The sequence below is a fragment of the Gadus morhua genome, chromosome 3, assembly GCF_902167405.1.
Source record: "Gadus morhua chromosome 3, gadMor3.0, whole genome shotgun sequence".
NCBI classification, from domain to species: domain Eukaryota; kingdom Metazoa; phylum Chordata; class Actinopteri; order Gadiformes; family Gadidae; genus Gadus; species Gadus morhua.
Genome location: NC_044050.1, coordinates 16,530,212 through 16,541,462, shown reverse-complemented (window position 1 = coordinate 16,541,462; position 11,251 = coordinate 16,530,212). Strand labels below are relative to the sequence as shown.

The following is an 11,251-nucleotide window of genomic DNA, read 5'->3' as shown; positions in this document are numbered from 1 at the left end:
TTCAAACCACTGCCAGCAACCAATGCATTTATGACAGACCTTTCGCGGCTGACATATTCAGGTTCGCTATAACGGCGAGATACCTTTTTACCTCTCAGCCAGAGCCAACATCAATAATTCACCGTCATCCGCTAAAAGATTAATGTGCCACACATTAACGTCCTCGTGCACCTGCACTTTCACGCTGTCCAGCTCCCTCTGGGCGGCCTTCCACCACCTCCACAAACACACACACACACACACACACACACACACAAGCAAACCAGCACATATGCATTCACATAAACACACACACAGATGCGGTCACGCTCGCACACAACCGCCTACGTAGAAACACACATGGAAATACATGCACAGCTCTCACTCACACACACACACACACACACACACACACACACACACACTCTCACACCAAACACCCACACACTCTCTCACACCAAACAGACACGCATACAAACACATACACACTCGATCTCTCACACCAAACACACACACACTCAGCCACCAACACCGGGTTCACTTCTCCAGGTGGGGACCGGGGGATGTTAAATCAAACGATGGAGCCATCAGCAACAGGCAGCCCGCCGTCAGGGCAGTATCCCAGGCACCCCTGCCTCCCTCCAAGCCCTGATTAGGGACAGTGGTAAAAAACGATGAATTGTTTAACGCACCTATGGACCCGGAGACGGCCAGCCTGTAAGTTGAAGCCGAGACGTCCGCATTGACATGGGACTGGTGGCGAGGGGCCAGAGCTGGCCAACTAGCCGGCCGCTACAGCCGGGGTTGGGTGTAATTAGGCGATGGGTGCGGTGGTGGATCGGACGGGTGAAATCCTATTGTCTTGACAGCAGCTTACGGCTGCCCTTTGGGGCGGCGTGCGGTTAGGTGTCTGACCCCGTTAAAATCCCCTCCCCTCGTTTTTTATTTTATTTTTCACACTCCACCAGACCCCGGCTGCCAAATTAATCTGCAGTTTTAAAGCTTGAATAAATCCAGCGAGATAAAGATCGCTAGATCTAAAAGCCGTCTGTCCCTCCAGCTTCGGCTCCGAGCCCTCATTTTTTTTTTCCTTCTCCTTTTTTTTTTTATGTCTCCCCCCCCCCCCCCCCCCGACTCTCCCTCACCCCTCCCCCCTTCTCTTCTGCCCCACAGAGATTGGCTGTGAGCACTCAGTGTTATCTCCAGGGAGCCAAAGGTTGTGGGGTGGGGGGCCTGGTAGTGGAGGGAGTGGGGGGAGAGGGAGGGTGGATGGGGGGGGGGGGGGGGCAAAGATTTGTCCTTATCTATTCTGAGCACACCTAAAACAAATTAGACCTGGCTGCTGTTGCTTATTTGGCTCCCTCGCTCGCCCCCTCGCTCGCCCCCTCGCTCTCATTAAGGGCCCGGGATCCGGGCTATTTTCCTCAAGGTCCCACTTCCGACCGTCTTCGGAGTGGGAGGGGGGCTGGGGGGTCTTTTATCACAATTGCGAAGGTTTCCGCGCGGCCCTGGCACCTTTTCATTTCACCCATTTCATGTGACCACAGCACATCGACACAAAGGAGACAGTGAGAGAGAGAGAGAGAGAGAGAGAGAGAGAGAGAGAGAGAGAGAGAGAGAGAGAGAGAGAGAGAGAGAGAGAGAGAGAGAGAGAGAGAGAGAGTGTGCGTGTGTGGTGAAGTAACTCCTCGTTTCCATGTTTTGAAGAACAACAATACTGGCCATTCAGGTTCCTTTCATTGGGATGTATGCGCCTCCCTTGCTGCTCCACGCTGTGTCTTACACTGAGCGTTTTGAAAGCGTAATCTCAGCGTTTGTTTATCGGGTGATTTCTGAGGCCACTCCAGTATGGATGGAGAACTGAATGCAGTTTGGATGTGATAAAAACTAAACTAGTAGTTTAGTAGAGGATTTAGGGTTATCAGAATGTTTCATGGGTTTATCTTCCCACGAAAATATCGAACTTGTTGTGAGACTATTTTGCTATGGGAAATGTAATTTTTGGGATTTCAAATATCTTAGATGTATTTTAATCAATGTTCCCTAATATACAGTAGAGGTTTATATTGTGACTAGAGAAATGTGTTACATCGCATGCATAGCATGGGACCCCCTACCATGGAGCACGCCACATTAGTGGCTGGTCATATTAGAGGCTAGCTATGTTAGCATCTAGTCATATTAGAGAGGCTAGCCATGTTAGCGTCTAGTCATGTTAGAGGCTAGCCACGTTAGAGGCTGGCCATGTCAGCATCTAGTCAAAAAAGAGGCTAGCCATGTTAACATCTAGTCATGTTAGAGGCTAGCCATGATAGTGGCTACCTTGGCTATCATGATCCTCAGCTGCTCCCATGGATGTAGAGGCTGCAGGGGAAAGGAAAGGCACAAAAAAAGCCATTCAATGTTGCTTCAATGTATCTGGTGCAATGTGTCTTTACGTACATATATGGTCAATCAGAACCCAACAAGTTGAAATCCCAACCACTTCCTAGTCTGCATGACTCTTTAAATCAGTTGCATTACAGGTTTTATGTATAAAAAAAAGAGTAATAAATAGAGTTTGCATCTACTCCTAGTCAGGACCTTGGTGCCGTCAGCTGTGCGGTACGTAAAAGGTGGACGCTCTCCGGAAACGCTCAGTTAGAGAGCGTGGTCTCACATTAAAACAGCAGAAAGAGAAAGATATAGAGAGCGCGCTGAAGACAGAGAGTGAGGAAGATGGAGAATGAGAAAGATAGAGAATGGTGAAGAGGAAGAGGGAGAGGCAGAGTGGTGAAGACAGAGAGTGGGGAAGAGAGAGAGGGAGAGGGATATTGGTGAAGAAAGAGTGGGAAAGAGAGGTAGAGTGGTGAAGATAGAGAGGGGGAAAGAGAAAGAGAGAGAGAAAGAGAGAGAGGGAGAGGGATAGAGGGAGAGAAAGAAACCCAAGCCTGCCGGTGAACAGCATCGCATAGTGACACCAGGGCAATCCTCTGGGGTCTTGCATTAGTGCGCTAAATTAAAGGGGGTATTAGATTAAATTGGCTTTCCGATTTCAGGGGTGTGAGTAAAATTCTGATTTGCATTTTCCACCGCTGCTTAAGATATAATTAGTTCAGGGTGATTCCCATGTGAAAAACACTGACAGCCACATTTAAATAGCTGCCAGTAGCTTATCGTCTCTTCCAGGGCTAACGGTGCAGTCTGCAAATGTTTATCTGTATGTGTGTCTGTGAGTGTGTGCGTGAGAGAGAGAGAGGGAGAGAGAGAGAGAGAGAGAGAGAGAGAGAGAGAGAGAGAGAGAGAGAGAGAGAGAGAGAGAGAGAGAGAGAGAGAGAGAGAGAGAGAGAGAGAGGGAGAGAGAGAGAGAGAGAGAGAGAGAGAGAGAGAGAGAGAGAGAGAGAGAGAGAGAGAGAGAGAGGGAGAGGGAGAGGGAGAGAGAGAGAGAGAGATAGAACAAGAGAAAGAGAGAGACTGGAGCAGACGTTAGACTAGGGGAGACTGTGTATCTATGTAGGCTGCAAAATCTAAATTTAAATTCACTCAAACAACCTTATTTTGCACAGTTTGGCAAACCCAACAATAAACAATATCATACTATAACTATAAAGTGTATCATATGTGTAAAAACACCAAGGCCTGAACCGGATTCTGTAATTACAGAGTCCTAAACAACGATTACAGGTGGAGAAAATCCCATAATAAGAATTGACTGAACTCACAAGAAGGAAACCCTTTTCCGTCGAAAGCAGGTTTGGATTTGACTTGTGGTTCTATCCCACCTCTCTGTAATTCTAACTGTCTTGGCAAATGGATGTTTTGCACGGGGGGCCACGATGACTACCCAAACATTTCGCATGTAAGGGCGCCTTCCGGGACACCTGTTTGGAGACACCTGTTCACGCAGCTCACCCCTGAGCGAGCATCAAACACGCTTCCTATTACTAGAACTAGAACAAATAAACTTCCCAAACAGCACTTCAGTCAGGTCTGTAGTTAGGAACCACATCTAAGCCTCCTCAGCCCTTGAGCCTGCATGGCTTGTCTGTTCAGGTGGGGAGGGTGGGTCTCCATTTTGTTTATTTCATTATCCCTGATGCAACAGCCAACGATAAACGAATGGTACTCCCGCTCAGTTACTCATTATGTAATTTAGCAGACAACCAAAGCATCTTACAATGACAACATTTTGTATTTCATTAATGAGCAGGGAGTGAGGCATCTCGCCGACAAATCCCTACAGGTAGACCTCAAACATCAGGGTCCGCGAAAGGTTCCGGGTGGCTTTTGGCTGGCCGTCAAACACCCTGACCACAACACTGTTATTCCTTCCCTTCACCACAGCGTGACGGCCTGATGTTATAGACCAAATGATTGTCCCATACACTGTCCTGGTTTGCGTGTGGATCTATAGATCTATCTTAACATAGTATGGCATGGTGAGGGGTAGAGTGGCGTGTGGCGTCGTGTCTGGTATGCTAAGGGAACGGATACCCGATAGTTTGGTTTGAGCGCGCTGGGCCATCGTATAGGTTACAGTCCGTACATAGCTCATACATACTTCACCAGCAGCAGCAGCGCGTGTGGCTGCACAGCGAGGGCTGGGATAACAGGGGCATATCAACGTGTTGATTGCGGGCGGCCAACACTCGGCCCGATGCGGTCAAGGCCACGGTAATGAGGTGATGATTCCATGGTTTCGTCACTACTTTCTTAAAAATAACTTGAATAAAATACTTAATACGTAATACATTTTTTTTATGGTATATATTTAACAGAAACGATTCTTATTCATGCGTTATAAGTGTGTGTTTGTATGTGTCTTAGGAGGGCATTTTGGAAAAAAAACACAAATATAATCTATACAGGCGCCATATATTAATTAATATTCTCCTTGGAAGGAAATTCCAACCATTCGAAGGTGGTTTGGTTGCTTTGGTCAGCAATCAACTTGACTGCACTGTTCCTGAAATGCATGCGTTAGGGAATGCACGCGTACGGTACGCTGCAGTGAAATAGGGGCTTGTTTACTTCCTCTATCACAACAACAGAAGTTTACAGCAGTTTACGGGAGATGGTATGAGTTTATCGATCGTTTGTAAGACAGACTACCTTTTTTTTTTTGCTCGTTTGGGATCATAATCGTTGGGTCATTCATAAGAAAAACACATATAATTATGCCTTCCCATCGATTCTGACTCCAATGAAAAACCCAATTTAACCACAGATTTTGTGATAGGTATGGTAATAGGATTGTTTCAGGTTTAGTTATGGACAATGATAGGGCATCTTTGTTTCTGTCCATCAAACTTTCCTCTTTCATTCAATGAATGTTCTTTGTTCTGTGTCCCAGTGTATGTACTATATGCTGCACGAAATACTGAATGAAAGTGAATGAATGAATAATGACGCCACATCTTTACGGTTCTTCATCAATACATAATCAATGGGATGCACCAGGATATAAACCCATCTTGACAATGTCATGAAAAGTGCATTATCAATAAAGTCTTATCAATTTCTCTGTGTTATTTGACACAACACTTAAGAATGAATCATGAGAAAAATAAAGAACTCATGTCAATCATATTCAGGACTTGGATTCAAGATACAAGCTGTTTTTAGATGAGTGTATTGCATTTTAATTTATGATTAACCTTTTTTTTTTACTCATTGTTTAATCGCTTAATTAAAGAGGTAATCGTCTGGCCCTCAAGTTGTGTTTGTCGGTGACTCAACGCCATATACGCTTATGTCAAGTAAGACCCCACGAAACAGCTCTAATAGAGACACATCCAAAGCTTTTTATTTACCTTCAGTTTAAGCACCAGATAAGCAAATGCCATCCACCAAATCCATCAATTAAAATTTACCAATTATTATGAAACAACAACCTGGCCGTCTCTTTCTCTCACCTCTGCTGTCGCTAATAATTCAACGCTATCTATCCCTCCACCTTAGCGCCACTGAATTCTTAGGCCCTCCGTTTATGCCCTATTGATATGCACCACTCACTAGGCTGGGCCATAGTTGGCCATAATGGCCCAAATGGAATATAAAATGATTTCACCTCAGCCTCATATGCACAATCAATTCATATGGGATCACGGGGAAGAGGATCCGTCTGAATGGTCCCCCCCCCCCCCCCCCCCCCCCACACCTCCCTCCTTCACCCAGCATACACTTGGGAGGTGTTTTGAGAAACACCATCAGCGGCCCTGCCATCACTCTCACCATCTCGCCGTGGTCGGACGCTGAGGCTTTGTGGGATATTGATTCTCCCCATCCAGAGACGGTTTCCATAATTGGTTAAAATGACCGGGTGCAGAGAGGGATGGCTTTCTGCTGAAAACCATTTCCCAGCCCTGCCTGGAGCTGAGCCAAGCCCTGGGTTGTTCGGATGTGTTCCAGCCCCAGCCTGACTGGCAGCAATTAGGGGTGTCTGAGCCAAGCTCAGCTTGCGCTCCGCACAAACACCCCTAATTACTGCCAATTAGGCTAGGCGGGTAGGCAGATTTGAGAAGCCGGGGGGATGTTCAGGCATGGGTGGGCATGGAAACAATTTTCGAGGGCTTAGAACGTGACTGGATGAAAAGGTTAATGCTTTGGAGTGCGAGGGGATAATAACAAAAGAAAGGGGAAGCAAGAGCCCCCCCCCCCCCCCCCTGCTAAGTTCTCACCTCCAGCGACGAGCCCGGCTTCTTCTTCAGCTCATCGCATTTCCTAAATTTGCAGATTTGGTGGCCGGTTTTGCGGTTCCGACAACTGCTGCAGACGCCACAGTTGATGAGCCGCCTGCAGGGCGCGCAGACCCCACACCTTTTCCTCTTCTTCTTCGCCGGGTTTCCACTGGATGCAGAGGAATTATTCTGTGGGCAGTCTGCCAGATTGGCAATTTGAAACGCACTGTCTGTAACGGCTGCTGAGGCTGCGGGGGAGTGAAGGGCTGTCATGACGATGACCCCGGGAGGTAATGAGATGCCCCCTAAAGCCGGAATAGCGGAAAAAGTTCCAACGCGTTCTGGGAGATTCATTATCTCTGCTTCAGCAGCGCCGCATTTCAGCTTGTTCATGCATTCTCCTGCTAAAGGTCTGCAGTGTTCGGGGGATAAGGTAGAGAGGAAATTATTATTTGCCATTTGCAGCGACTCTGGCACCATGCCAGGCTTCCCCGGCCTCTGGGAGTCGTTTCTATGCATGCTGGTCCTATTAGGGTTTATTGCCGCTGATTTCCTCCCCCAGAGCATGGCGTTATCGCAGTTCCAAGGGGACATGCCAATTCTGGCGCTGGGGAAAATGGGCGTTGTGATGCGGGCAATCTTGGCAGTCTGTGGAAACGCGCCGTTGGTTTTGTAAAAGTTCGCAAAAGACCGGTACCTTTCCATCTCGGCATTATAATCCAAAAGCTGGCTTAATCCACCGTCCTGAAGATTATCCTTCAAGAGAGAAAGGTCAATGTTCTGTCCATTTTCGATGCAAAGCGCATTGTTTATACTCGACATGGCTGAGGCAGGGGGTTGATAAGGTTCACTGGGAGGAATCGGTGGTCTCGATGGCCGTGGTCAAACTGAGGATGGTTACATGCGATGAGTGACCATCCTGGTTACTGGTCTCCACTGCTGAATTAAGAAATGAAAGAAACAGAGAAAACAATAACAGTTACATATAAACAAGGTAAGAATCCTGAACCAAAAGTACTTTTGGTCTCCAAGTATCTCCACTTCTCCAAATGGGGAATAACAGGGGATTTCAAATTGAATATTTGGGGAGGTGGATCGTATCATGTGACCTTTTTATAACAGATTCATATCCCCCTGAGAATAATATGCGAGTAATGACCGACCAACGTGTCAGTTAAAGAGACAAAAACAGGAATGCAAAAAATGGCCGACTTTAAAGATGTTGTTTTTCTGGCCTCTTGGGATTCATTGTTATTTTAGAGGGAAGTCCAACCACTTATTTTCCCAAACTGAAATAAACAAACAAGACTCATCAATTAAAACATTTAAAAGATTTGACATTTAATTCATAAACAACAACATTCCCATAATCAGGAAGTGCAGAACTTTCCTATTTAAATAAAATCCCAGATGACCAACCATGCCATGAAATAGTCAATGATAATTATCCATCTATAACAAGGTGGTCATAATCAGGGCAGAGCTCGGGGTGGCAGGAGACCGCCGGTTACATGATTTCAAATCATCGATCTAATCTAAACGGTTAGAGTGGCCTCTAGACGTTAGCATGGACCCGGCCGCCCCCTAGGTAAATGGAGTATCAGGGCCGGAACTGTTCCATCTACCCAATGACAGACGCTCGCTGAATCTAAATCCAGACCAGGGACCACTCCAATGATGGTGTAAGCCCAAAGGTGTAGGGTGGGCCTGTGTGTGTGTGTGTGTGTGTGTGTGTGTGTGTGTGTGTGTGTGTGTGTGTGTGTGTGTGTGGTATAGGAGCCCCACTTACTCTCCCCACCAGTCTATCTAGATTTGGTTTGCAGAGATAAAAGCCCATTAGACGCACATATCTCTCACATATAGGTCCATTACCACTTTTCCTGGGTTTTCCTATTTTGTTACTCCTGAAGCTGATGCGTTGCTTGAAACATTAAAGCATCACGCATATCTCTCCCATACCACTTTTTCCTTGGTTTTCCTATTTTGTTATTCCCAAGGCTGTTGCAGTTGCTGGAAACATTAATGCTTTTAAGATCACTTCCAAGAGACTTCCTTAAAACTGTCCAGGGTTGTACACAGAAACACTGGCAAAGGACAGATCCCATTGTGTGGCCCTGTGACAGCCGTCTGAATTTTGCAGTAGAAGATGCATATTTGATTTCTTTGGAAATAACAGTGAAATTATTCTGGCATGGCAAACTAAATGTGTGCCTATAATGGCATAGTGGCACAGGCATTAGTGGCAAGCTGTTGACTGTTTGACTGGAATTGTGTAGAGTTTTTTTGTTTTCTTTTTACTGCCTAAACTTAATATACACCAGAATTTTAATCCACATTCTGAATGTGTTGCTTTAATTTTAATGCTCAATCCCAACCACCAGAGCTAGCCACCAGTAAACACAGAAGCTACCCTTAATGACCGCCTCTCTGCACGGTCATTATTACTTAATCAATTCACCCCCGGAGCGAAATAAGCAGCCCGAAGGCAATCAAGTCACGGACATTGATTTTCAGCCTGTAAACAAAGTTTAGAGAGACAGGAATGCTCAATACTTTGGGAGAGGGTGAGAAAAAGAGAGAGAGAGAGAGAGAGAGAGAGAGAGAGAGAGAGAGAGAGAGAGAGAGAGAGAGAGAGAGAGAGAGAGAGAGAGAGAGAGAGAGAGAGAGAGAGAGAGAGAGAGAGGGGAACACACCGAGTGTGGTGAGTCAGAGAGAAAGCGATGGAGAGGGAGATAAAGCGAGAAAGGCGAGGGGAGAGTAAGACAAGGGGAAGAGAAGAAAGAAAGTATAGCGACGTCCGATGACGAACCATTGTGCCGCTGCAGCACGGCGCTGTTAATTTCAGCCAGGCTAGTCTGTCGAAGACGTTCAGATCAAAGGTCGGGCAAAGAAAAAGAAAAAAACGTGAAGAGACGCTTGAACGGAGGCTCCAATTAAAAAACGATCAAAAAATAAATAAAGCTGACATTGCCCGGATTACTTGGTCGCTATTTGAACACAAATAAAAAAACGAGACAGTGACCAAAGCCGTGCGTAATATGAGGAAAAGGATGAAAAGAAGAAACACTTACCGAGGGTCCTACTGTTGAGAAGAGACGGTATAGACGCTACCAGTCTGAAACCATATAGCGACACATTACTGCCAATTTCATACGGGGCAAAAATATTGCAAATAAAAAGAATCCAAAGAAGACCCAAACGCACGAGGCGACGGAGACAGGGCGCTCAAAACAACACCATAATTTTTTTTACTCCCGACTTTCTTATAGCGTTCACAAAAAGTAGAAAAAAGGGCGCAAAACGCGTGTTAAATATCAAGCAGGCGTGTAGAAATTGCGGAGGGGTTGAGGTGTTTCCTCCTGATCCGGAATGTATTGTGTAGCTTAGTGCTGGCTCGGTCCGCGGCTCCTGTCGCTGCGTGTGGCTGATTGGTGCTGAGGTGAGGAAGCTGAGATGCGGACACCTACTGATCATTGGCTGGAAATTACTATAGAAACACGAGGAGAGCAGGGAGGGGGATGGCTCAGGGCGCCCTACAGGGAAATATCGTTGGGGAGATGCGACTTAACCTTTTGTCACTTTTTTTCTCCCCCCCTCCTCCTCCCTCTCTCCTCTCCACACAATCTTTATTTTTCTATTTTTTTTCTCTTCCTTCGGACGGTATGACGAAGCATTTAGAGACGCTTGTCATTTGGTCGTGGCGCGTCCTTTAATAAGGATTTGCGGATTTGCGTGAGAGGGGAAAACTTGTCAAATTAATTTAAATGGAGGCGCCCAGTGATTAAGATAAAATACCTCCGTCGGGTTGTTTTTCTCTCCCCTCCTCCTTCCTCCACCTCCTCCTCCTCCTCGCGGAGCGACAGCCGTAATTACTGCGACCTGCGTTCACGACCAGGGGGATTCATCAGGATAATAAATCCTGCCTGCTGGCCACGGCAGCCTTCAGACTCCCACAGGGGAACAACACGGGCGTGCACGGCACATGTACTCCGGGTGCCCCGTGTGTAAATACGTTCATTCATAATATTATTAGAAAATGGTCCTCTAACGCCTGGTGTGATGTTATTTTTACTCGAAACTAAAATGGAGAATTAAATTAATGGCTTAATTAATCAGTAATTATGGTAAACTAAGATTTCAATTTGAACATATTTAGCGCGACTTAGGAGATGCGTCTGCGTATAGGCTAATTCATAGGCTAATAGCGTACTCGTCTCACGTCCGGTACGCTTACTGTTTAACACCTGTAACTAAGAGTAAATCGTCTCTAGGTAATACTAGGCTAGCATCCAACGCAAACAGGTAGCCTGCACAAAGATGATTATAACCCCCATGCAGTGTAACAAATGTATGTTGATGACAGTTCAAGAAAAGATATGTTGTGCATCCTAAGTAGTAGGCTAACATAGCCTACAATATTCATATGGTTCTGATAACATGATATGATAGAAAATAGTTAAAGACAGTGGGATATCTAATATATGATGAATACAGTAGATTGTAAGCATGCTATTTTGATTTACTGGGAATAAATGGTGATGATGGTGCACCACATTGTCACACATTGTCCACATTGTCTACCTGCTTAAGGCTTTAATCTTATTGGACAACAA

General features: G+C 45.9%; 1 protein-coding gene across 2 annotated transcripts; it reads right to left on the bottom strand.

Annotated features, from left to right (window-relative positions):
• Window positions 1-2,259: 2,259 nt before the first annotated feature.
• cxxc4 (CXXC finger 4) lies at window positions 2,260-10,468 on the bottom strand. 2 transcript variants are annotated; one of them, XM_030352131.1, is made up of 3 exons: window positions 9,710-10,468; window positions 6,639-7,574; window positions 2,260-2,343 (listed from the first exon to the last, which is right to left on the bottom strand). In XM_030352131.1, the coding sequence occupies exons 2-3, from the start codon at window positions 7,458-7,460 to the stop codon at window positions 2,275-2,277; spliced, it is 891 nt and encodes a 296-aa protein (XP_030207991.1). In that variant the 5' UTR covers window positions 7,461-7,574; window positions 9,710-10,468; the 3' UTR covers window positions 2,260-2,274. The 2 variants fall into 2 exon arrangements, with proteins under 2 accessions (XP_030207991.1, XP_030207990.1); XM_030352130.1 differs by having other exon boundaries at window positions 6,639-7,577; window positions 9,710-10,460.
• Between the last annotated feature and the right edge of the window lie 783 nt (window positions 10,469-11,251).